Source organism: Dromiciops gliroides, chromosome 1, assembly GCF_019393635.1.
Source record: "Dromiciops gliroides isolate mDroGli1 chromosome 1, mDroGli1.pri, whole genome shotgun sequence".
Classification (NCBI taxonomy): domain Eukaryota; kingdom Metazoa; phylum Chordata; class Mammalia; order Microbiotheria; family Microbiotheriidae; genus Dromiciops; species Dromiciops gliroides.
Genome location: NC_057861.1, coordinates 50,262,501 through 50,290,014, shown reverse-complemented (window position 1 = coordinate 50,290,014; position 27,514 = coordinate 50,262,501). Strand labels below are relative to the sequence as shown.

The following is a 27,514-nucleotide window of genomic DNA, read 5'->3' as shown; positions in this document are numbered from 1 at the left end:
TTTTATATAGTGAATCAGTGGTAGAGCTCAGATTTCTGAGTGGGCTCTTGCTGAACTGGAATTTCTCAGGGATATAGCAGATATAAAGAAAGCAGTGACCTAGTCAATTCTAGGTTTAAGGGTAGAGCTACTGTAGAGTCTAGAAAAATGAGAAAGAGGACTGAGAATTTTTCAGCCCTGTCCTATCCAGAAAAAAAGGTTTTCTTAAAGGGCACATTTGAGACTTTGGGGCTTGTATATTCTGGAATATAGGAGAGGATCTCCAGTGACCATAGCTTGGGAATAGCAAAAAGAACATTTGACCTGAGTTCAAATCCAGACTCTTTTACTTGCTAACTCTGAGACCTTGGGTAAGTCATTTCCCCCACCCACCTACCTACCCACCCCGGGGCCTCAGATTCTTCTTCCCCTTCCTGACAGATTTGCCTTTTGAAAAGCAGTATAGTATGATAGATAGAGTACTAGTTTTAGAGCCAGAAAGACCTGGATTCAAATCCTGCCTTAGACACTAGTTATGTGACCCTAGGTAAATCATTTAACCTCTCTGGGACTCATCTGTAAAATTGCCCACGTCTACAAAGAAAAGAGGGAGGTAGAGAAGTTGTTTTCTGAAGCATTCTTTGGGAGTGTTCTTCCCAGGGGTGGGGTCTGCCCCAGAGACATCTGGGGCATAAATCGATTCCTTAGTGACCCATGCTTCTTAGGAAGAAGAGGGAAAGATGGACCAGGAAGAGGCTGTCTCAGAAAGGTTTCCAGTCACACTTTACCCAGCCTCCACCTATGTCTTAAGGCCCTGGTGCTATGTGGAGGCATTGGAGAGGGGGTTGGGCTCTTATAGGAGGTCAAGGAAAGTCAGTTGCAAACAGGAAACAGGATGCGAAGGTGTGGGCTCTCAGGGTATGCTGCAAGCACCCAGAGAAACACTGGGGCTCAGGATACTTGACCTTCTGGACAAATGGAAGAACTGAGGACACCCCCTGGGGCCGGGGTCAGGGATCATGGCACTGGAGGGGACACGGGTTCAGTTAGCTACACTAATGAGCTTGGGAATCCATCAGCCTGGGCTGGGGAAGGCACTTCCTATCCCAGACTAGCATTTGAAAGTTTTTGCAATGTGGCCCCCACCTACCCTTTCGGCCTCATTTTATCCTCTAGAGGTTCTAGTCACACTGGTCCATGAGCTGTTCTCCCTATACAGATTCTATCTCTCCCCTCCACACCTTTGCATAGTTCATCTCCCCTACCTGGAATGCCCTCCCTTTTCATCTCTGCCTCATAGAAAACTGTGCTTCCTGGGGGCAGCTAGGTGGTGCAGTGGATAGAGCACTGACCCTGGATTCAGGAGGACCTGAGTTCAAATCTGCCTTCAGACACATAACCCTTACTAGCTGTGTGACCCTGGGCAAGTCATTTAACCCCAACTGCCCCGCAAAAAAGAAAAGAAAAGAAAACTGTGCTTCCTAATGTAGAAATGTTTTGCATGACTGCACATGTATAACTTATATTGAATTGCTTGAGTTCTTAAGTGGGGGGGAAGGAGGGAGGGAGGAAGAGAATTTGGAACACAAAGTTTTAAAAATCAATGTTAAGGGGGACAGCTAGGTGGCGCAGTGAATAAAGCACCAGCCCTAGATTCAGGAGGACCTGAGTTCAAATCTGGCCTCAGACACTTGACACTTACTAGCTGTGTGACCCTGGGCAAGTCACTTAACCCCCATTGCCCTGCAAAAAAACCAAAACAAAATAGAAAAAAAAGATGTAAAAAATTTTTTTTACATGTAATTTGGGAAAATAAAATTCTAAATAGACAAAAAAAGAAAAAGAAAACTGTGCTTCCTTCAAAGTATGGCTCAGTTGTTACTTCTTTTGAGATCTCCAGTGACCATAGCTTGGGAATGACAAAAAAGAACATTTGACCTGAGTTCAAATCCAGACTCTTTTACTTGCTAACTCTGAGACCTTGGGTAAGTCATTTCCCCCACCCACCCACCCACCCCGGGGCCTCAGATTCTTCTTCCCCTTCCTGACAGATTTGCCTTTTGAAAAGCAGTATAGTATGATAGATAGAGTACTAGTTTTAGAGCCAGAAAGACCTGGATTCAAATCCTGTTTAGACACTAGTTATGTGACCCTGGTTATGTCCAAGCCTTACCTCAGGACCTGGCATAATGCTCTGTGCACAGTAGGTGCTTCATACACATTCACTGGCGTTGAAGGTTTACAAAGCACTTTTCTCACAGCTACCTTGTCAGGTCAGTTAGTCGGCTGGTCAGCAAGCATTTATTAAGCACCTACTAGGTACTAGGTATTGTGCTAAGCACTGGATACAAAGATAGGCAAAAGATGGTCCCTGTCTGTAAGGAGCTAACATTCTCTTGGAGGAGGCAGCATATGAAAAGATATATATATATATATATATATATATATATATATATAATATAAATGTAAATGGGTTTAAGCTTCAGGGTAAATGGCAGTGTATAAATGGGAGGTAATCTCACAGAGAAAGAGCAGATGGACAGCGCAGTAGATAGAGCGCAGCCTGAAGTCAGGAAGACTCATCTCCTGGAGTCCAGATCTGGCTAGATACCTACCAGCTGTGTGACCCTGGGCAAGTCACTTGACTCTGTTTGCCTCAGTTTCCTTATCTGTAAAATGAGCTGGAGAAGGAAATGGCAAAACCACTCCAGTACCTTTGCCAAGAAAACCCCAAATGGGGTTACAAAGAGTCTGACATGACTGAAACAACTGAACAACAACAGCAAATCTCAGAGAGAAGACAGAAGCAGGAAATGCTTCTTGCAGGATGTGATATTTGAGCTGAGTCTTGAAGGAAACAGGGGGCTGGCAGGAGGCAGAGATGAGGAGGGAGAGTGTTCTAATCACTGAGTCAGCTGGTGACAATGTCTGGAGTCAGGAACTGGAGTGTCCTGTCTGAGGAACACACCAAGAATTTCAGAGTAGTCAGAGTGGAGTGAAGACTGGAAAGGAGCAGAGTTATGAGGGACTTTAAAAACTAAACTCAAGAGTCTAGATTTGATCCTGAAGGTGACAGGGAACCTCTGGAGCTGACTGAGGTTGGGGATGGTGGTGGTGGTGGTGGTGGCATGATCCCTATATTTTAGGATGAGGACATTGGCAGCTGCATGGAGGGGAGACTTGGGGCAGGAAGACCAATCAGCAAAGACATTGTGCAGATAGAAATGATAAGACTTGGTAACTGATTTGATGTTCTGCATGAGACAGAGTGACAAGGATGACAACTAGCAAGGCTGAAAGCCTGGATAACTAGGAGGATGGTGGTGTCCTCAACACTTATTGAGAGGTAGGAGGGAAAAGATAGGACATGTTAGATTTAAGGTGTCTTGGGGACATCCAATTCTTTTTTCTTTTCTTTTCTTTTCTTTTCTTTTCTTTTCTATTTTTGGTGGGGCAATGGGGGTTAAGTGACTTGCCTAGCATCACACAGCTAGTAAGTGTCAAGTATCTGGGGCTGGATTTGAACTCAGGTCCTCCTGAATTCAGGGCTGGTGCTTTATCCACTGTGTCATCTAGGTGCCCCCGACATCCAGTTCTAAATGTCCAGTGGGCAGTTGGAGACGTAAGACTGGCAGTTAGGGCTGGATAAATAAATCTGGGAATCATCAGCTTAGAGATGATCATTAATCCTTAGAAGCTGATGACATCACCAGGGGAAGTAAAATGGAGGAAGGAGAGAAGAGGAACCAGGATAGAGCCTTGGAAGAAAGAGGAAGGTGTCAACAGGCAAAGCCAGGAATGGGGAGAAGTCCAGGCAGAGGGAACGACCTGAGCAAAGGGCCAGAGAGAGGAATATTGCCAATGTGTTTGAGGTTTTTTGTTGTTTGTTGTTGTTGTTGTTGTTTTTTGGTGAGGCAGTTGGGGTTAAGTGACTTGCCCAGGGTCACACAGCTAGTAAGTGTCAAGTGTCTGAGGCTGGATTTGAACTCAGGTCCTCCTGAATCCAGGGCCAGTGCTCTATCCACTGCACCACCTAGTTTCCCCTGCCAATGTGTTTGAGCAGTAGTGAGTTGGGCTTGAGCATACAATAGTAGGTTCATAGACTGAGACAGGAAGGACTTTGGGACATAAAACTTAGTCCACCTCTCTCATTTCACATTGAGAAAACTGGTCACAGAGCTAGTACGTGTCAGGAGGCTGGGTGTTTATTGTGCTCTCTCAACTGCTGCTCTGATGTACCCTATAATGCCTCTTGATATAGGAGAACAAGGAGACATATGGATGTAAAGATATTCCATCTGTGGGACACACTTACGGTTAATAGACACAACCTGGATGAAGATCCAGCAAAGGAGACTTAGGAGGAAGGGTCAGACAGGAAGAGAACCAGAAAGACCTAGAGAGGCATAAGTATCTAAGAGAAGAGGGTGACTGGCCACAGAGAAGTCAAGAGGGATGAGAACTGAGAAAAGGCCATTGGATTTGACAATTAAGAAATCGTTGGTAACTCTGGAAAGAACAGTTTGAGTTGAATCATGAGGTGGGAAGTCAGACTGCAGAGAGTTTAGAAGAGAGGGAAGGGAGAAGAAGTGGATCGTGGCTGGTTGTCTCATTTCTCTGCAAAAGGGAGATGAGATATGGGATGATGGCTAATGGGGATGGACGGATCATATGAAGGAGAGGAAGGGGGGAGACGTGGACATGTTTGTGGGTGGTAGGGAAGGAAAGATCGAAGATTAGTGGTAGAGTGGGAATAACTGAGGGGTCAAATCTGCTGGAGAAGATGCGATGGAATGGGATCACTTATGTATGTAGAAGGCTTTGCCTTTGGCAAAGAGAAGGGCTACATCTTCATGTAAGAGAGGGGTGAAGGAGGAGCCAGTAGCAGAAGGCATCTGAGTGGGCTGACATGAGGAGGAGGAGGGGAGAAGAGGAAGCTCTCAGAGAATCACCTCCATTTTGGGGGTAAAGTTTGAGACAAGGTCCTAAGCTGGGAGGAAGAGCCTTGGGAAGGTGGACGGGGGATGAAAGGGTTTGAAGAGCTGCTGTGTCAAATCAGGTAGTTCATCAATTAGGGAGATATAAAAGTATTGCCTTGCTGCAGTGAGGACCCAGCTGAGGTTGAGTTTTACATAAATGGGCAGTGGACCCAGTTGGCATGGTCTCATGATTTCCTCCAGCTCCATTCTGGTAAGTAGTAGCGATGCTCTTATTAACCTCATTTTACAGTTGATCAAAATGAAGTTCAGAGAAGCTAAGCTATTTCCCTATAGTCACACAGCTAGTCATTCCGACCCCTGCATTTACAGGGAACAGCCAGCTTCCTCTGCTCCATGGGGGCCCAGCAGCTGTCCTGGAATCTCAAAGTTGGAAAGGAGATGAATTTGGACCTCATCCAGTCTATTCTCTCCATGACTAAGAATCCCTTCAGGGGCAGCTAGGTGGCACAGTGAATAGAGCACCAGCCCTAGAGTCAGGGGGACCTGAGTTCAAATGCAGCTTCTGACACTTAGTAGCTGTGTGACCTTGCGCAAGTCACTTAACCCCATTGCCTTTCCCTCCCCCCAAAACAATCCCTTCAACAATGTCCCCCCAATGAAGTAAAAACAAAAACAATGTTCCCAACCTCTACTGGAAAACCTCATAGTTCTTGGAGACATCTTATTCCATTCTTTAGCAACCCTTGTTGTTTTTTTCCTTCCAGTAATGAACCAAAATCCACCTCCTTGAGATTCCCACCCATTGTTCCTAGTTCTATGCACTGGGGCCAAACAAAACAAATCTTATCCTTTTTCCATATGACAACCCTTATAAACTTGAAAACAGTAGTCATGCCACCCTCTCCCCTCCAAAATCCTTTTTCATTCACACTAAATAAAGTCACAAGTCAATAACAACAACAACAGCAACAATAATAACAAGAGCTATCATGTTTATGGCATTTAAGATGCTTACAAAGCATTTCTCATATGAACATCATCTCATTTAATACACCTTAGCTAGGCACCATTATTCACATTTTACAGATTAGGGAAACTGAGGCTAAAGTCACAAAGCTAGTAAATGTCAGAGATGGATTCAATCCCAAATCATCCCAACCTCAAATTCAGAATTTTTTTTCACTATATCAAATAGCTCATAAAGCAAGGTAGGTTGGAGGTGGGATAATGGAGAACCTCGAATACCATGCCAAGGATTTTATCCAATCAGACGTAAAGGCTCTGAAGGTCTATCACTGGTCATTTCTTTTTTTCTTTCTTTCTTTCTTTCTTTCTGTGAGGCAATTGGGGTTAAGTGACTTGCCCAGGGTCACACAACTAGTAAGTGTCAAGTGTCTGAGGCCAGATTTGAACTAAGGTCCTCCTGAATCCAGGGCAGATGCTCTATCCACTGCGCCACCTAGCTGCCCCGCATCACTGGTCATTTCTGAATCGATCACATCCCTAACACAATACCATTTTCCTTGGAAATAAAGATCCTTGCTCGAACCCACAATAGCTCAGCTATGGCGACAATAATAATTCACCTAGCCTTTATGAAGCACCTATCATGCCCATGCCCTGCTAGTTACTGCGGATGCAAAGACAAAAGCTAAATGATTCTTTGTTTCAAGAGCTTGTGTCCTACTTGGGGAGTGGAATGAGGAAGAAGAGAAGTGGGTGCAAGGTAATTTGAGGAGGGAGAGAGACTGCCAATAACCAAGGGGAACAGCAGAAGTTTCAGGCAGGAGGTGACACCTGAACTGTGCCTCAGAGAAGCTAAATATTCTCCAAGGCAGAGGTAAGGAGGAAGTGCAATGCAGGTGTTATAGACAGACAGCTTGTACAAGGGATCAAGAGGATGGGGGGCAGCTAGATGGCACTGCAGTGGATAGAGCACCGGCCCTGGATTCAGGAGGACCTGAGTTCAAATTCAGCCTCAGACACTTGACACTTACTAGCTGTGTGACCCTGGGCAAGTCACTTAACCCTCATTGCCCCTCCCCCCTCCAAAAAAAAGGAGTCGAGGCTGGAGCCAGACCATGGAGAATTTGTTTTGTTTTGGTTTTTGTGAGGCAATTGGGGTTAAGTGACTTGCCCAGGGTCACACAGCTAGTAAGTGTTAAGTGTCTGAGGCTGGATTTGAACTCAGGTCCTCCTGACTCCAGGGCTGGTGCTCTATCCACTGCGCCATCTAGTTGCCCCAGACCGTGGAGAATTTTAAATGCCAGATTGAGGTGTTTGTATGTGTCATCGAGGCAATAGGGAGGCACAGACTATTCTTGAGTAGCCCAGTGATCATAGATCTATAGCTGGAAGGGTCTTCAGAAACCGTCTTGTTTTACAGATGAGGAAACTTGGGCCAATTTAGCCAATAACACACCAGGAGTAAGGATGGTTCTGGTCAGATCTGTGGTTTAGGGAGATGATTTTGGCAGCACTGTAGGGGATGAGTGGGAAGAGGGAGAGGCTGGGTAAAGGAGAATGAATTAGGAAGCTATTAGGAAGAGTTCATGTAAGAGGTGATGAGGGCCCCTAAACTAGCAGGGTGGGTGGGTGATCAGAGAGAAAAGTATGGATGGGAGGGATGTTGTAGGTGTAGAAACAAAGAAACTGGGCAGTTGGCTGGATGGGTGAGGTGAGGAAGAGGATGATTCTGAGGGGGTGACCTTGGGTGATGGGTAGCATGGTGGAGCCCTCAATAGAAATAGGAAAATATGGAGAAGAGATGTGTGGGGGCGCATGTGCATGCATGTATGTGTGTGTGTGTGTGTGTGTGTGTGTGTGTGTGTGTTGGGGTTGGTGGAGATGGAAGGGGAGAGAATGAGTCCTGTTTTTTAAGGCACCCAAGTGGAGATGCGTGACAGGCAGCCAGCCAGTGATGCTGGATAAAACAAAAAAGAAATTGGGCCAGAAAGCAAAGAAATCCAAAGCCTGCAGAAGAGACTGATGGAGTTGGCACAAAGAGCACCCCTTCCCCCAATTTTGCTGGGTTTTGTGGAAAAGAGTATCTTTGGAAAGAGTTGATGCCTGACTAGCTCTCAAGGTGTGCTCACAGGACTAATGATCACCGTAGCTGGCATTTCTATTGTTTTTTTAGTGAGGCAATTGGGGTTAAGTGACTTGCCCAGGGTCACACAGCTAGTAAGTGTCAAGTGTCTAAGGCCAGATCCGAACCTAGGAACTCCTGAATCCAGGGCCGGTGCTTTAACCACTGAGCCATCTAGCTGCCCCGAGGTCCAGGATTTGAACCCCATTTTGGACACTTACTAACTGTAGGACTGTTAGCATGTCATAGACTCATAGATTTAGAGCTGGAGGGGCAATTTTAGTCCACCCACCCCCCTCCCCATTTTACAGATAAGGAAACTGAAGCATAGAGATTTCATGACTTGTCCAAGGTCACACAGCTACTAAATGTCTGAGGCAGCATTTGAATTTGAATTTAATGTGAACCCAGCATCTTCCTAACTCTAAGCCCAATGTCCTATCCTCTATGCTGCTTTGCACACTTCAACGCTTTTAGCCTCAGTTTCCTCATTTGAAAAATGGGAAGAAAAGTCCATACAAATACCTACCTCTCAGGTGTGTGGTGATGTTCAAGTGAGGTAATGGATAGAAAGTATGTTAGAAACTGTAAAGAGTTCATATAAACATCAGCTGTTAATTAAGGAAAAGAGGTCTTGTTCTGGAACCTCCAGGATTTGTGGTGGCAACATGGGGATCCCAACCCCTAGAGAGTGGGCTTGGGGCATATATATGAGTCACCTGGGAGCTCAGCAGAGAATTCATGATCCTGATCTCTCTCCTTCTCCTCCTTCTAGCAGAGGGCCCCAAACTTCCCATTTAGTGACTCTATATTCCTTCCCTACTACTAAATGACTCCTAACTCTTGTTTCTTCCAATACAGGTGGGGCATGCAGCAACAGGGAGTGCTGTTACAAGGAGCTGCCCTTCTGGGAAAGAGATTCAGGTATGGGGCGGGGGAGGTGGAACAGAGTCCACAATCTTATAAGAAAAGATCACATTTATATTGTACCTTCATGTTTACAAAGAACTTTACCTGTATCATCTCCTATTCTAGGAGATATAGCTCAGGTATTAGGGTGACACCTTGTTGTCTTGCATGTGATGCTTGGGTAAGAGTGTGCTTGCTGGTAAATGTTTAATAATCAGTTCTCTGGGGTGGAGGGTAGGGGTGGTCTATACAGCACATACTAATTTCCATTATTAACATTTCTTCATTATTATTATTATTATTTTTTTGTGGGGGGGGCAATGTGGGTTAAATGACTTGCCCAGGGTCACACAGCTAGTAAGTGTCAAGTGTCTGAGGCTGGATTTGAACTCAGGTCCTCCTAAATCCAGGGCCGGTGCTTTATCCACCATGCCGCCACCTAGCTGCCCCCTCTCCATTATTTTCTTAAGTTTAGGCGATCAACAAAACAATTAATCAATCCCTGACTTGTAACATCTGCTGATTTCCAAGGGGTACTCACCCTGAAAATTTGACAATTGATTCTTGAGAGCCAATATGAGATTTCTCCAGCATATCTCTGTGCTTGAGGCACTCTATAGGTGTGGCAGCAGTCCAAATCAATTCATGTTCCACCTTCCTTAAGCATACCAGATGACAGCTGGACACTGTATTAATTATCCATCCATGAAGTGTGGTACCTGAGTTGCTCACCAGGTGGCATACTCTTTAAACCACCTGATAGTCACCTCAGTTCTCTGTAGCCTCCCCCAAAAGACTGCAGTATCCTCTTTGGTCAACAGAGGGTGCGCACTATGCAAATACTTAGGCTATTCCCAACCAAATCAAGAAGCTTGCATTCAGCAATGTAATCCCATGATGTAGAGTGAGAGAAGATGCTAATAGGAGAATCGGGAAAAGCTTTGAGGAAGCAGCAGTGAGCCAAGCCTTGAAGGAAAGAATCTAAGAATTCTAAGGAGCAGCTAGGTGGTACAGTAGATAAAAGCACTAGGTCAGGAGTGAGGAAGACCTGAGTTCAAATCTAGCCTCAGATACTTACTGGCTGTGTGACCCTGGGCAAGTCATATAATTTTGGTCTGCCTTGATTTCTTCAACTATAAAATGGGAATAATAATAGTACCCATTTCCCCAACTATTATTAATGTTACCAAACAAGATGATATTTCTAAACTGCTTAGCACAGTATTTAGCACACAGCAGACCACTTACTCAATACTTGTTTCCTTCCTTCCAAGGTTAGAAGAAAGTACATTCTCGTGGCACAGTTAGGTTGGGGAATGGCAAACTGGCCGGTTGGAAGATGTGACTGAGCTTTTATATTCTTTGTTTTGAGGTCTTTCTGAGGAAACCATCTATGGACATAGGTTTCTTATGGTCTTTTTCAGGCTCAGTGGAAGGTCCAAGGGAACTACTTTGTTACAGGATCTTCCCAAAGGGCTTTGAGTGTTCTTGGCAATACAATGGTGAGCCTACCAATGTCACCCACTTCCTTCGATGCTGGTAAGTAGAATGCTGAAGAGGTTCATTCCCTTCATCCTATACTTCCCAATGGGGAAGAGAAAGAGAATGAGAGAACCATACAGGATCCAACCTTCACAAATCATAGTGATCCTGGCTCAGCACTCACCTCTGAAAGCAGGGGTTCTGAAACTTTTCTTATGTCATAGACCCCTTTGGTCTATGGAGCACTCCTCAGAACACTGTTATTTGATACTGTGTCTCCCTGTCTCTTCTATTCTGGATTCCCCCCTCCCAGAAGGGCAAGGTCTTTGGCCTGCTTCATTTTTGACCTGGACCAATTAGTCTCTCCTTAGGCAGACCATTATTCTTCTCTCTACCCCTTCATTCCTAAAGATTCACCGTATTGGTTTAGGACTTAGTGTGGGCAGCCAATCAGCTTAGGCCTGCTGAAGCTCAGAACTCTTAAGCTCCTCCCTATCTGGCATTACAGATGTGTCACCATGCCCACCTAGAATAATATTCTCAAATACATAGGATTACAAAGAAAAGCAATTTTATTGAAATATAGTTATCAAAATATTTTTTTAAAGATGCTGGACCCCAGGTTAAGAACCCACAAAGGGGGCAGCTAGATGGCACAGTGGTTAAAGCACCGGCCCTGAATTCAGGAGTTCAAATCAGACACTTGACACTTACTAGCTGTGTGACCCTGGGCAAGTCACTTAACCCCCATTGCCTGCACAAAAACCAAAACTAAACAAAAAAGAACCCACAAAGGGAACTATAAGAGATTGATTTTAACTGTTCTAGTCCTATAGTCAGCATCCTCTCAGCCCTTTTATCACAAAACCCATCACAAACAAAAAAAAATTCTAAATTGAGTTTAAGTAAAGTAGTATACATTATAAGAAAGGTCCCTGTAGTTGAATCACTTCTACTCCCTAGACCTCAGTTTCCCTATCAATAAAATCTTCAGGTTGGATTAGATCAGAGTTCTTCACCTCTTTTGTGTGCCCGGTAAAGCTTATGGGCCCTTCTTGGACTAATATTTGTTGCCTACATATAATTAAAGGAAATACTAAATTTTTTCCATAAAAGTACTTTATTATTTTCCAGTTACATGTAGAGATAGTTTTCAACATTTGTTTTTATAAGATTTCTAGTTTCAATTTTTTCTCCTCCCTCTCCCTCCGCAAGACAGCAAGTAATCTAATATAGGTTATATATGTACGATCACATTAAACATATTTCTGCAGGAAATGCTAAATTTTATTGGAGGTTAGTGAAAATAAAGAAGTAATTTTTTCCTATACAAGTTAGACCCCTGAAATCTCTCCATAGACCTCTTGTGAGTTCATAGACCCCAGGCGGAGAACCACTGAACTAGATAATTATTGAGCACCCCCCGCCAAGATCTGACAATCTGTGTTCTAAGGGCCCTCCAAGATTTGATGTTTTTATTCTATGGTTTTCTGGGTTGTTAAAAACATTCATTAAAAAAATTCATTGGGGGCAGCTAGGTGGCACAGTGGATAAAGCACCAGCCCTGGATTCAGGAGGACCTGAGTTCAAATCTGGCCTCAGACACTTAACCCTCATTGCCCCACCAAAAAAAAAATTAATTGACAAATACTGATTATTTTTATCATAAAAATATTTTGTTATTTTCCAGTTACATGTAAAGATAGTTTTCAATATTTGTTTTCATGAGATTTTTAGTTCCAAATTTTTCTCCCTCCCTTCCCTCCCTCCCTTCCCTCCTCCCCAAGACACAAAGCAATCGGATATAGGTTATATATGTACAATTACATTAAACATAATTCTGCATTAGTCATGTTGTGAAAGAATAATCAGAACAAAAGGGAAAAACCTCAAAAAGGAAAAAACAAAAACAAAAAAAGTAGAAACAGTATATTTCAATCAGCATCTAGATTCCACAGTTCTTCTTTCTGGATATGGAGAGCATTTTCCATCGTGAGTCCTTTGGAACTATCTTGGACCACTGTATTGCTGAGAAGAGTTAAGTCTATCACAGTTGATCATCACACAATGTTGATACTGTGTCCAATGTTCTCCTGGTTCTGCTCATCTCACTCAGCATCAGTTCATGTAAGTTCTTCCAGGTTTCTCTGAAATCCAATGCTCCTTTCTTACAGCACAATAGTATTCCATTTCATTCATATACCACAACTTATTTAGCCATTCCCCAATTGATGGGCATCCCCTCAATTTCCAATTCTTTGCCACCACAAAAAGAACAGCTATAAATATTTTTGTACATGTGGGTGACTGACAAATACTGATTATTTTATCATTTAAGACACTTACTAATTGTATGACCCTGTGCAGGTCACTTTACCCTGTTTGCTCCAGTTTGCTCATGTGTAAAATGAGCCAGAAAAGGAAATGGCAAACCATTCCTATATCTTTTCTAAGAAAACCCCAAACAGGGTCATGAAGAGTCATGACTGAAAACAACCTGAACAACAACAATCATTTCTACTAATAAAGACCTATCTTAGAACATAGAACCTAAAATTTCAGAGTTAGAAGGGACCAAAGAACACAGAACATAAAATATCAAAGGTGGAAAAGTCCTCAGGACATAGAACACAGATTACTAAAGTTGGAAAGAAGCTCAGAACCAAGAATACAGAATGTCAGAGCTGGGAGGGCCCTTGTAATGTAGATCATTGTTCATAGTATTGTTTTGGGGGTTTTTTGGTTTTTTTTTTTTTAGTGAGGCAATTGGGGTTAAGTGACTTGCCCAGGGTCACACAGCTAGTAAGTGTTAAGTGTCTGAGGCCAGATTTGAACTCAGGTACTCCTGACTCCAGGGCCGGTGCTCTATCCACTGCGCCACCTAGCTGCCCTATTGTTCATAGTATTGTAAGTCTTCATGGGGGTGGGGGTGTGGTTCCCATCCTGGCACAGACATACCTTCTAGACAATCAACAAAACAATACATCAAGCCATGATTTGTAGTATTTGATCTTTTAGAGCTCTGAATGCTCACCCTAAAAATTTAACAATCAGCTCTAGGCTCTGGGAGTCCAGAGCTGGCTCCAGCCCCTCTCTGTTGGGATGCCCCCAGTGAATGCTTAAAGTAAGCTCTGTGTTGTTAGTGGATTGATTGCCCCCATGTGCTGACCCTTATGTCAAATCTGTCGTATGGGCTGTCTATTCAGGTGGTCTTTAATGGCCTTCCTGGGCAGTCTCTTCCCTCTCCCTGGAGCAATTGAGCATGGGTGACCCTTTGGGAATTCCAGAGCCCCTTGGGTCTCAAGGTACCATATCAGGATTCCAGCTATGTGACCGAAAACTTCTCTCTCCTCTTGAGCCTAGGAAATGGGGATTGTTGCTATTTTGAAGCAGGAACTGACAAGCGAGTCAGGTTTACTGACCAAGCTAAGGTGCCCATCCTAGAGAATGTCACATTCTGGGTGGAGTCCCAGGTTGGAAATAGGACAGCGGTGTCCCCGAAAATCACCCTGGCGCTCTTCTTGGCCTGTAAGTATCTGGAGGCTTGCTATTTTCTTTGCACATTGTATATCTGCCTCTGCCTTGATGGATCCCCTTCCTGGCGCACCCTGTCCCTGGAGATTTTCTGGCAGAGACTGGATGGCCATTTTTCAGTTGCTAGGGAGAGTATTCTTTCTTCGGGCATAGATTAAATCACATGGCCTCTTAGGTCCCTTTGAGTCTAAGAATCATGGGATTTTAAGTGGGGTTTAGAGGGGAAGGGATCTCAGAACTCATTGAGACTGACCTCTTCCTCTTGCAGAAAAAAGAAACCAGGGGGCAGCTAGGTGGTGCAGTAGAGAAAGCACCAACCTTGGATTCAGGATGATCTGAGTCCAAATCCAGCCTCAGACACTTGACACTTACTAGCTGTGTGACCCTGGGCAAGTCCCTTAACCCTCATTGCCCTGTCCCACCCCCGAAAAAGTTCTAAAAAGAAACCAGAAGCAAAGACTTACCCAAGGTCTCATAGCTGGCAAATAGCAGAGCTCACCTTTGAACCAAGGCCCTCTGACTAAATCCAGCCCCTTTCCTGCTATACCACATAGATTCAATGATTCTATAATTCTTTCATCCAGTTCCCCTTGTACCATATAACGGTTTCCCTTCCCAGGGGAAGAGGTTAAGTCCAAGGGACATTCAGGCATTCAGGGGACCTGAGGTCCAGGCAGAGCTATAGCTGGAGTCCAGAGCATGGTCAGGAAACAGAAATCACAGAAACGTGGAGGACGGTAGCCAATGATGGGATTTCTGGGGTCTGGTCACCCAAGGCCTTGGGGAGGGGAGCAATAGCAAGAGGACTGAGCTAGATAGATGCTACATGTGAAATGTGGCTGGAGCAGCAAGTGAGGAGCAGAGATAAGGGCAGATCAGGCCATTGTGTTTCTGGGAAATGTTCCTGTGCCCCTTCTCTTCATTCCTTTTAATTGTATGAACACTGCATATTTCGGTCTATTAAATCAGGGTACTTCATATGATTGTGATTTCAGTCAAGTTTGACCCTCCAAGTGGAGAGATGACTGTCTCCAAGCGCTATGGTCAACTCATGATAAAATGGAAGACTCCTGAAAAGCAAGAAAATGCAATAGCTGAGTATCGATCCAGGACATGGAATGGAACATGGGAACAGGTGAGCCAGGCCCACCTCAGGAGCAAGGCCTTCTGTGGCGATTCCTAGGGGAAAAGCTGTCACTCCTAAAGGATAAGCAGGCCTCAGGGGAGCCATCCTGTAGTCCTGGTGGAGTGCAGAGGAAAGGGACCTGGGATGGGAGTCAGGAGCCTATGCAGCCATGGCCTAGCTGTGAGATCTTGGGCAAATGCCTGCCCTGTTCTAGGCCTCACTCCCTATTGGCAAACCAAGGAGACTGTGCTAGATAGTTTCTGAGGTCCCTCTTAGCTCAAACATCCTAGCTCTGACACTCTGTGTCCTAAGGGCCTTCCCAGCTCTGCCATCCTGTGTTCTAAGGGCCCTTCCAGCCCTAACATTCTGTGTTCTAAGGCCCTCCTAACCATGACATCCTGTGTTCTAAGGGCCCTCCCAGCCCTAACATTATGTGTTCTAAGGCCTCTCCCAGTCCTGACATCCTGTGTTCTAAGGGCCTCCACCAGCTCTGACATTCTGTGTCCTAAAGGTCCTCCCAGCTCTGACATTCTTTGTTCTAGGGCCCTCTAGCTCTTACAGTCTGTGTTCTAAGAGCCCTCCCATCTCTACCTTTCTATGTTCTAAGGACCTTTCCTGCTCTGACATTCCATGTTCCTAGAGCCCTCCCAATTCCGACATTCTAGAGACTCGTAGGCAAAAATGAAACAGTACTTGCCCTTAGAAGCATAGGGGGAACTATGTCCACAGAGAAGTAAATACAAAATATGCACCAATAGAATACAAAGTAACTTTGATGCGGGCAGGGATGGGGTCAGTGCCACCAACTGGAGGAATCAGGAAAGGTTTCCTGGAAGAGGTGACACCTGAGCTGTGCTTGTTAAAAAACCTACTGCCAGGGGCAGCTAGGTGGCGCAGTGGATAGAGCACGGCCCTGGAGTCAGGAGGACCTGAATTCAAATTCGGCCTCAGACACTTGACACTTACTAGCTGTGTGACCTTGGGCAAGTCACGTAACCCCAATTGTCTCCCAAAAAAACCCAAAACCCCAAACAAAAAACCCTACTGCCAGGGGCAGCTAGGTGGTGCAGTGGATAGAGCACTGGCCCTGGAGTCAGGAGGACCTGAATTCAAATTCGACCTCAGACACTTGACACTTACTAGCTGTGTGACCCTGGGCAAGTCACTTAACCCCAATTGCCTCACCAAAAAAACAAACAAAAAAACCAACCCAAAAAACCTACTGCCAGTTGAGTAACATCTTGAAATGCATTTCTGTTTTATTAATCACAATAGCACCTGCATGTATTTGAAAAGTATGACCTCACACATGCAGAAGGCACTCATCCTTCCGACTGCAGGAGCTGCATTTGGTTATTTATTATGCTGCATCAAAGCACATAAGAAATTGGTGGGAGTCAAATGCAGCCCAAACTGCCATGGCTGGTGCACATGGGAATTGGAGGAGACCTTGCAATAACTCCCTACATCCCCTAGAGGGCTCCAGTCTACAGGTTAGGAGTCACTGATTTATTTCAACTTTCTCACATCAATTTTACATAGGGTAAAACTGAGGCAAAGAGAGGGACAGTAAGTAATTTGCCCAAGGTCAGCACAGCTGGTTCATATTGGGTCAAAAAGAACTCAAGTCCCCGAACTCCAAATTCAGGATGCCATTCCCCATTGGTTATAGTTCCATAATCAGTATATTGTAATAAGTCAACATGTTTTAATGGATAAATTATTGGCTTTAGACCAGAAGACCCAGGTCCAAATTCAGTCTCTGACATTTGTTGGTTATGTGACTGTTGTTTTAGTCGTGTCTGACTCTCAAAGACTCCATTTCAGATTTTCTTGGTGGAGATACTGGAGAGGTTTGCCATTTCCTTCTCCAGCTCATTTTACAGAAGAGGAAACTGAGGCAGACAGGGTAAAGTGACTTGCCCAGGATCACACGGCTAATAAGTGTCTGAGGCCAGATCTGAACTCAGGGAGATGAGTGTTTCTGAATCCAGGTCTGGTACTCTATGCAATATGGTGCCACCTAACTGCCCTGAATATGTTATTTAAATTTAATTACCTCAGGTGACTCGGGGCACTCTTTTGTAAGCCACTTATGGGTTATGATCTGTGTGAAGGGGGGTCCCACACTGGTAGTTCCTCATGATGACAAAAACCACCTCCTGATAGGTCAGTGCTAAGGGAATGCCACTTGTCAGGTCAAAAGCTATTTCTACAGTAGCTTTGAACACTCCCTTCCCTGTTCTCTTTGTGTCTATGTGACTTCTGTAACACCAAATGCTAACGATAAACATTATTTCATTCCAGGGAGACTGTGGAGCCCAGACGATGATGAAGTCTGATTTTGGTGAGAACATTGAAGCTACAGCTTCCAAGGCCCTAGTGGGGAAATATAGCCCTCCTCTCTAGCAATTGTTCAATCAAGGCACATTTGTCCAATAGGAGGCAGTGCAGAATAGTATGTTGGAAATAGCCCCTTCACTGGGAAGCAAGTTATTGTGTGTGTGGCAGCTAGGTGGCGCAGTAGATAAAGCACTGGCCCTGGAGTCAGGAGGACCTGAGTTCAAATCCGACTTCAGACACTTCATACTAGCTGTGTGACCCTGAGCGAGTTACTTAACCCTCATTGCCCCTCCCCCCCCAAAAAAAGAGTTATTGCGTGACTTGGGGCAAGTCTTTTAACCTCTCTGGGTCTCAGTTTTACTATCTCAGAGAAGAGGGGTTGGACTGGATCTATGAAGTCTCTGTCATCTGCAGTATTGCCTATTTTAAGCTCCTGTCCAGATCTATGTTCTAAGGGCCCTCCCAGCTCTGACATTCTCTGTTCTAAGGGCCCTCCCAGCTCTGACATTCCCTGTTCTAAGGGCCCTCCCAGCTCTGACATTCCCTGTTCTAAGGGCCCTCCCAGCTCTGACATTCTCTGTTCTAAGGACCCTCCCAGCTCTGACATTCCCTGTTCTAAGGGCCCTCCCAGCTCTGACATTCTCTGTTCTAAGTGCCCTTCCAACTCTGAAAACCCATTTTGTAGGATCATATATTTAGAACAGTAAGGGACCTTAGAGACCACCTCATCTATCCTGCTCATTGTACAGATGAGAACGCCAAGCTCCAGAGAGATGGAGTGACTTCCCAGGTCACACAGGTAGCCAGCAGCCTAGCCAGGGTTTGAACATATGGCCCAATGCTTTGTTCATTATGCCACTCAGTAGAAATGATGGGCCTGAGGGAGAAGTGAAGAGGTGAGCCTTGGAGATGGGCTTGGCCAGAGCAGGGCCAGTCTGGGGAGGTGGCCGGAGAGGTGCTCGATAGGTCCCCTGGATTCTTCTCACCAGCCAGACAACTAACCCCTGTGGCACCCGGACATTCTTTAGAAACCTGCAGTATCCAGCTAGAAGCAGCTACTGCCTATGAAATCCAGCTCCGCCGACACAAAAGAGCCACCCCAACGGGTCAGTGGAGTGACTGGAGCAAGTCCATTTGCATTCCTGCTGGTAAGAAGTTGGCACTGATTCTTCACTCCATCCTTGCCCTGACATTCCTGGTTCTAGAGTTCCTCTCAGCTGTCATTCTAGGTTCTAACCTCCATTCCATGTTCTAAGGGTTCTCCCATGCTTTGACATTCCATGTTCTAAGCTCCCTTCCAATGCTAACATTCTCCAGGAGATCTTCTATTTCTAACAATTTAGGACTTAGCATGGATAAATAATCTGATGTGTAAAATGTTTTCTTCTCTTTACAGAAATTCTCAGCATTCCAGAGGTGAATTACACAGTGGGAAAACTTGATAATAATGGGAAGAGGGAGCTGATCCTTGACTGGGAGGTACTTTTGTAAATGTCGGTAGAGGCCACACTGACATTCTTTTTTTTCCCTTTTTTTTTTCCACACTGACATTCAATGGGGAAAGCGCTAGTATGGGAAACAGCGACCCTGGGTTCTGGGATTCCTTCAAATTCACTGATCTCTTCTAAACTTGGACGTATTAGGGGCAGCTATGTGGCTAGGTGGCACAGTGGATAAAGCACTGGACCTGGATTCAGGAGGACCTGAGTTCAAATCTGGCCTCAGACACTTGACACTTACTAGCTGTATGACCCAGGGCAAGTCACTTAACCCTCATTGCCCTGCCCCCCCCCCCAAATAACCCTACTATAGCTACTAAACTTGGACATGTCCTTTCGCAGGGATGCTGTGAGGATGATTAGCATATTAGACAGAAAGGCTCTCTGAGATCTTCCACGTGCCCTGAAAAATGTGAGGGATCATCAAGGTTAAATTCCCCAGTCCCAGATTTAACTGGATTTATTTAATCATAGTTAGGTGTAGATTGTGTTTGTATCCCCACAGAAGGAAGAGAGGTGGTGAGTTTCTCCTGGGCTTCTAGCTGTGTTTTTCCTTTTGCTAATGGTTTGTATAGCATTTCTGTATGAACTCATTCTGAAGACAGACGGTGGGGGTTACAGCTCAGCGTCCCCACCTCTGACCTGATCCCCTTCACTCCTGAGCAGCCCAGGCAAGCGAGGCTGCCCCCCAACTGCAGGGAACAAGTGAATTTCAGCCTTGTTCTACGGATGCTTTCCTGTCGTTGCAAACGCAAGTCTGAGAAGAAAGTGAAGCTGGAGAAAGTGATCCAAATTTCAGGGGCAGAGTATGAGGCCATCATCCGAACCCAGGGAACCATTGGGCCACCGCTGAACAGGACATTCCATATTCCTGCTGATCTCGACTCAGGTGTGTGGGAGTGGGAGTGGGAGTTGGGGGTGCCTGTGGGTGACCACACTAGGGATACAGCATAGGAGAAGGCAAAGTAAAAACTGATCAGAGGCATGTTACAGCGGGAGGGCCTGCAGGATAGAGCTCCAGGGCTAAGAAATGCCTTAGAAGTTAGAGGGGAGGGCAGCTAGGTGGTGCAGTGGATAGAGTACTGGCCCTGGAGTCAGGAGGACCTGAATTCAAATCCAGCCTCAGAAATTTGACACTTACTAGCTATGTGACCCTGGGCAAGTCACTTAACCCTCATTGCCCTGCAAAACAAAAACAGAAACAACAGACAAACAAACCAAAAAACCCCAAACGGGGCAGCTAGGTGGTACAGTGGAGTGCAGAAGAAAGGGACCTGGGATGAGAGTCAGGAGGACCTGGAGTCAGGAGGACCTGAGTTCAAATCTAGCCTCAGACACTTAACACTTACTGGCTGTGTGACCCTGGGCAAGTCACTTAACCCCAATTGCCTTACCAAAGAAGAAGAAGAAGAAGAAGAAGAAGAAGAAGAAGAAGAAGAAGAAGAAGAAGAAGAAGAAGAAGAAGAAGTTAGAGGGGAAGGTGGGAAGGGGAAGGGAACAAGCATTTATTTAAGCCTGTTCTGCTAAGTGCTGACATTTGATCCTCACAACAACCTAGGAGGGATGTGCCATTTTAGAGCTGAGAAAACTGAGGCTAGTAGAAGATAGTTGACTCCTCCAGGGTCACATATCTAGAAGTGTCTGTGGGATGGATTTGAACTCAGATCTTCCTAACTTCAGGTCCAGTGCTCAATCCACTGTACCACCTAGTGGGAGGTTAACATGATGTCAGAGATGTGAAGAACCTTAGAGTCTTAGAACATAGAATGTTAGAGTTGAGGCCCTTAGAACATGCAAAAAAAGCTTCAAGGAACATTAGAACATGGGATGTCTGAAATGGACCTAGCACATAGACCACAAGATGTCAGAGCTGAAAAGGACCATAGAACACAGAACTTATAATGTTGGAGTTGGAAGGAACGTTTCAATATAGAACATAGAATGTCAGGACAGCTAGGTGGTGCAGTAGATAAAGCACCAGCCCTGGATTCAGGAGGACATGAGTTCAAATCTGACCTCAGACACTTGACACTTACTAGCTGCGTGACCCTGGGCAAGTCACTTAACCTTCACTGCCTCAACAAAAAGAAAAAAAAATCACTTCTCTGGAACATAGAATGTCAGTATTAGAAGTAATCTTTAAACAGGAGGGCCCTTAGAACATGGAATGGGAGAGCTGGGAGGGCCCTGAGAACCCAGTATCAGAGCTGAATGTAAGATATGGAACATTGTATGTTAGAATTGTGTGTCGTTTGAAAATATATGGGGGTGCCTGACTCTGTTCTAGGTTTTAGGGAACTTAGCTGGGGTTTCTAATATATTGCTACTTATAAATTAGAGGCTATAACCCCAGTCTTTGGTATTAAGCATTTATTAAAGCACATTAAATGTTAGTAAAGAGCACATGGCTCTGAAAATTCAGAAGCCCTGCATTACCTAGGATAGAGAGGAGAGAGCACAGGGAAGCAAAGAGAATGACCCTCTCTTGCCCCAAAGGTTTTTAATCCTCTCTCAGGTAGAGGTGGGTCTTGGCCAGTAAGATGCAAGTCCATTGATTGGCATGACTTGAGGGTGGTTGCCTAGGTTAGTTAACTTCCTTTAGGTAGTCAGGAAGGTCAATCTACATTTCCTTTGCAATTCTCCTGACTCTGGGCTGGCCTTAAAAGAGGTCAGGTGGGGCAGCTAGGTGGTGAAGTAGATAAAGCACCAGCCCTGGATTCAGGAGGACCTGAGTTCAAATCTGACCTCAGACACTTGACACTTACTAGCTGTGTGACCCTGGGCAAGTCACTTAACCCTCATTGCCCCACAAAAAAAAAAAAAAGGAAAAGAGGTCAGGCAAGGCTCTCTTACAATTGGAAGGAAGTTTTGAACACAGAACACAGGAAAGAACGAAATCTTAGAACATAGAACATCAAATATAAAAGGAATCTTAGAACACGGATCACTCAACAAACATTTATGAAGGGCTTACTATGTGCTGGGCACTGTACTAAGTAAGCTCTGGGGATACAAAGAGAGGTAAAAATGCAAACAAAACTCCTGCTCTCAGGGAGCTTACATACTATTGAGGGAGACGACATGTAAAAATACACACACACACACACACCCATATACATATAATCTACATACAAAGTAGAAGGAAGATAACTTAGAGGGGAAGGCATGAGTGTGAGGACTGAGAACGTTTCCTGCAGAAGGTGGTGACTTTGAGTTGAGTTGATGGCAAGGGCTGCAGGTGAAGTGGGAAGGTCCTCTAGGCATGGGCTCTAGCCAGTGCAAAGACACAGAGGTGGGAGATGAGGTCATGTGTTCAGAATGCCTTAAAAGCCTAGTCCATTCCTTTTTCTTTTTCTTTCTTTCTTTTTTTTTTTTTTGCGGAGCTTTGAGGGTTAAGTGACTTGCCCAGGGTCACACAGCTAGTAAGTGTCAAGTGTCTGAGGCCAGATTTGAACTCAGGTACTCCTGAATCCAGGGCTGGTGCTTTATCCACTGCGCCACCTAGCTGCCCCCAGCCTAGTCCATTCCTACAAAGATTATGGGAGTTGAAGTTGGCCTTTGGACACTAACCCTCTGCCAAGGTCATTGGACTGAAGGTCTGTATAACTAACAAACCATATGAGTTCATGTGAAGAAGATCATTGTTCCCCTGGGTCTACTCTTCTCCCTGACTCACTTGGTGATTAGCTGGCATCTGAGTTGTAGCTGTGGTTGAGTGGAAGGAGCCCAGTTCTGCAAATCCCACGGCTGCTGTTTCAGAGCTATGTGACCTTAGTCAAATCATTTACTTTCTTTGAGACTCAGTTTTCCCGTCTATCAAATGGGGATAAATAGTATCCAATAATCCCTGACTGTCCTACCTACCCTCCCCCTCTTCCCCCGCCCCAGGCTACTGTGAGGAAATGAAGAGAATGGATAGGGAAATGACATGTAAGCCCTAAAGCACTTTGTAAATGAGTACAGATGCTGAAGGGTTGAAGGGGTGTGAGTATCTCTTCATGTTTCCTCAGGTTTTATCCAGGATGCGGAGTTTCTGAACATCAGCACCTCAGAAGACAGCATGACAATTCAGTGGTTCTCCTTAGAAAGAAAGGTCAGGAGGTACTGCCTTGAATGGCACCCCCATCCTGCCAATGGGACAAAGGTCGAGTGTGATCTGATGGACTTCCTGAGAGAAAACAATAATAGAAAAGGTAGAGCCCAAAGGGCAGTGCTAACTGTGTCCTCTCCTTATAGACAGCCAGAGAATGTCAGGGCGGGGAGGGAACTTAGAACCCAGAATGTCAGAGCTGGGAGGGACCCTAGAACCCAGAATGTCAATTTTGAGAGAGAGCTTAGAACACAGAATGTCAGAACTTGGAGGGGCCTCAGAACACAGAACATCAGAGCTGGAAGAGGTCTTAGAACATGGAATGGCAGAAATGGGATTCAGTCAATCAAGTCAACTAGCATTTATTAACTGTCTCCCATGTCAAGCACTGTGCTAAGTTCTGAGGATGCACAGAAAGGCCAAAGACAGTCTGCTCTCCAGAAGCTTCCAATCTAGCTGGGGAGATAACATGAAAGCAACCATGAAGAAATAAAATCCTGACAGGGGAGTGCACTCTGAGGGAAAGCACTAAGGTTCAAGAGAACTGGGAAAGGCTTCTTAGAGAAGGTTGGTCCATAGCTGAGAACAGAAGGAAATGAGGGAAGTGAGGTGTCAGAGATGAGGAAGGAGATGGTCCCAGGCACGGCACACGGCCAGTGCAATTACCTGACATTCTGAGATGGCAAACGGAACAGTGTTCAAGGAAGAGCCAGGAAGGGGGTGGCACTGGCTTTCTGAAGGGTGGAGTAAGGTGTAAGAAAATGCAAAAGGAAGAAAGGAGCCAGACTGTGAAGGGCTTTATTAATATTGGCTCCTAGAGGTGAAAGCAAGTCCTTGGGGTTTATTGAGGTAGGGAGGCGGTGGTCATGGATAAAATTCTGGATGCAGTCAGAAAGACCTGAGTTCAAATCCAGCCTCAGTCACTTTCCAGCTCTGTGACCCTGGGCAGGTCACTTAACCTCTGTCTGCCTCAGCAGCCCTGCAACCCCGCCTCCCCCCAAAAAAAACAAAAAACCAAAATAAATAGCACCTATCTCCCAGGGTCGATGTGAGGATTAAATGAGATACTATTTATAAAACAAATTTAGCACAGTGCCTGTCATATAGTAAGTGCTTAATAAATGATTATTCCCTTCCTCTATTGAATGGTGGGATGGCATGGTCATATCTGCACAATCTGATAGCTGAATAGAGCATGGATTGCAGTGGGGAGAAACTTGAAGCAGAGAGACCAACCAGCTGGCTACTGCACTGGTCCAAGTTGCAAGGCAATGAGGGCTGATCATTGCATTAAGGGTGATTGATTACATTGTTGCAGAGGAGAAGCAGGGAATGTAAGAGACATTATAAAGGAAGAAATGTTAGGCCCCTTAGAACACAGAATGCCTGGTTTAGAGGAGACTAACAGATCTCTGAAGGAAGGGCCTTAAATATATTCAAGTCCACCCCCTCGCTTCCCTTTATAGAGGAGAATGCTTAAGCCCAGAGGAAGCATTAGTGAAAGAAATCTCCTTTGCAGCATGCAAACCTGCTCAATTTCTCTTCTCAAACAGTGATAAATGTAGCTCCTGAGGGTGTCAGGGCCAATCACCTGCGATCACACCACTCCTAACACCTAGGTGATCACTCTGCACCTAGCTTCCCCAGCTCTCCAAAGTGTTCTGTAAACATTGGTTCTCACCCTAGGGAGAAGCCCATCCTGCATCGGGCTGGATGCTACTTGAGACCTTAAAGAGTGGGTGTGAGCCTCTAATTGGCACTGGAAACAATAATCCTCTTGCCTGTGTGAATAGCCCCAAGCAGTTTTACCAAGCATTTTCTCATCTCTTCTGCTCACCGGAGCCCCTGGGAAAAAGGCAGGGGAGGGCTTGTTGGTCTCACTTTACAGCTTGGATTACGGAGGTCTCACAGTAAATCAGTGGCAGAGCCAGGGTCTCTCCTCTCAGTCCAAGTCTCTCCCCACTGAGACCAAGCTGCCTCTTAAGATGAAAAAGGCATCAGGTTTCTGAGCCGATGATAACACCCAGTACTGTAGCAGAGAGTTCAGACCAATGGCAGATTTGTTTCTGTTTCTGGCAGAAATTTGCCAAATAGTCACCAAATTAACCAGAAGATTGGAGTCTTATTTAACTTTCTAGCAACTCTAAAGACAGTGCCTGACACCTACAAGGGGCTTGATAAATGCTTGTTAATCCATTGACCTTTCTGAATCCTACCAGCCTTTCAAATGTCCTTTCTACTCAAGCCCAATCTCTTCTTGTAAGCCTTTTCCAACCACACTAATCAATGAATTAAATAACATTAATTAAGTACTATGGGTTAGATTCTGGGCTAGGCATTGGGGACCTAAGGGGGAAAACCCCCAAACAGTCCTTTCCTTATGAAGCTTACATTTTGTCGAGAGAAATAGCATCCATACAAAACACAACGTATGGAAAGTATATGTGAGATAATTTCAGTGTGGGGGAGGCATGCCTGGCAGTGGAGCTGAACTGATATCTCTTTTCTCTGAATTCCCCCCCTCCCCCCCCCATTTATTTCCCCTGACAGACTCCCTGAGGGTAGGGACCATGCCTTATTTTTCTTTGTCAACTCAATGAGAGGTCAGCCCACCCCCAGCCCCCAGATGGTGTTTGATGAATGACTGACAAATCTTTCCCACATCTGATGTTCTTTTCTCCACCAGTAACATATAGCCGTGATAAAGCTGATGGAATCATGGACCTTGGAAAGTGTTACCAGATCAATATTTATGCTTCAGACAAACCTCAAAACCCTCATTCCTGGGTCACTGTCTTTTCGGTGCACCATTTCAGTGGGAATGGTAAGTCTCTACCTATCTTCCAAAGGAGAAGTCAGACCTTGGGATCCAGGTGGCATAGAGCATTTGGGGATATCTGGTACCAGGCACCAAGATAGCAGAATTAGCTGTATGACCCTGGGCAAGTCACTTAACCCTCATTGCCCCTCAAAAAAAATAGAAGGAAATGCTAAATTTTAGTTAAATGTTAGTGAAAATAATGGAATTTTCCCCCATCCAATTCCATGGACCCCCTGGAATCCATCCATGGATCTCTTTGGGGATCTGTGGACTTAGAAGGAAACAATTCAAATATTGAGGAATCATAGTCAGGATTACACAGAACTTAGCAGCTTCTACATTGAAAGACCAGAGGGCTTGGAATATGACATTCCAGAACACAAAGGAACTTTGTTTACAAGCAAAAAGCAACTGCTCTGCAAAATCGAGCATAATCTCTCAGGGCAGTCTGTGGACGCTAGGTTAAGAAGCCCTGACCTATGTTTAATGTGATTGTATATATAAAACCCATATAAGATTACTTTGTGTCTTGGGGAGGAGGGAGGGAGAAAAATTTGGAATTCAAAATCTTAAAAAAACAAATGTTGAATATCTTTATGTGTAATTGTAAAAAAATAAAAATAAAAATAAACACTATTAAGATTGTAAAAAAGAAGCCCTGACCAAGTCCCAGTTTCTTATTTTAGGGTGAGCTGAGGTTAAGAAAGGGGAAGGGGGTGCAGCTAGGTAGCGCAATGGATAAAGCACTGACCCTGGATTCAGGAGGACCTGAGTTCAAATCCAGCTCAGTCATATGACACTTACTAGCTGTGTGACCCTGAGCAAGTCACTTAACCCCAACTGCCCCACAAAAAAAAAAAAAGAAAAAAAAGAAAGGGGAAGGGACTTGTCTATGTATTCATGGATTTGCCAATCAAGTCTGTGCCCTCTCCTACCTCACCCTTTCTGATCCAGCTCAAAAGCAACCTCCTCCAGGAAGCCTTCCCTATTGCTCCCTTCTCAAAAGGTTTCTTCCCTGCTTTACACCTTCACAAATCCTAAATCTGTCCCTCTCCTGTGTCCTTCATCCCATCCTACCCCTTGTATGTCCCTGTATGACTTCTCATGTACTATCAGATTGTAAGCTTGCTGAGGGCTAGGACAGACCCTTCTCCATCCCTGTCACTCTAGGAGCAGCCTGTACCCAGTAGCTACTTCTGGAATGTGTGATGAGTGAGTGAGTGAATGAATGAATGAATGAATGAATGAATGAATGAATGAATGAATGAGTGAATGAATGAATGAATGCATAAATGAATGAAATTCAAACCTGCCCTCTCTCAGACTTTATCTCTGGGTGACCTGAGTCTTAGTTTTTCATCTGTAAAATGCGTAAGGCTTCTAAGGTCCCTCTCTGCTCCAACTCTCTGATACTTCCATTTAGTTGGCCCTCCTATGGTCATACTCAATCTCCCATCCTAGGACCACCCTGGGGGTCTTTCCTATTTCATTAATAAGATAGTTTTCTGGGCAGCTAGGTGGCACAGTGGATAGAGTACTGGCCCTGGAGTCAGGAGTACCTGAGTTCAAATCTGGCCTCAGACACTTAACACTTACTAGCTGTGTGACCCTGGACAAGTCATTTAACCCCAATTGCCTCACTAAAAAAAAAAAAAAAAAAAGATAGTTTTCTCTTCCTGAAAATTGGGTTTCAAGGGTTGCCC

At 44.9% G+C, this 27,514-nt stretch overlaps 1 protein-coding gene across 1 annotated transcript in view; it reads left to right on the top strand.

Annotated features, from left to right (window-relative positions):
- The window catches only part of IL12RB1 (interleukin 12 receptor subunit beta 1), a 33,989-nt gene that overhangs the window by 823 nt on the left and 5,652 nt on the right, over positions 1-27,514 (top strand). Inside the window, exons 2-11 of the mRNA XM_043979275.1 lie at positions 8,869-8,931; positions 10,341-10,455; positions 13,757-13,926; positions 14,928-15,067; positions 17,366-17,405; positions 18,430-18,549; positions 18,798-18,880; positions 19,567-19,789; positions 22,911-23,093; positions 25,677-25,814. Of these exons, the coding sequence (XP_043835210.1) occupies positions 8,869-8,931; positions 10,341-10,455; positions 13,757-13,926; positions 14,928-15,067; positions 17,366-17,405; positions 18,430-18,549; positions 18,798-18,880; positions 19,567-19,789; positions 22,911-23,093; positions 25,677-25,814 (1,275 nt within the window). The remainder of the gene's footprint in view (positions 1-8,868; positions 8,932-10,340; positions 10,456-13,756; positions 13,927-14,927; positions 15,068-17,365; positions 17,406-18,429; positions 18,550-18,797; positions 18,881-19,566; positions 19,790-22,910; positions 23,094-25,676; positions 25,815-27,514) is intronic.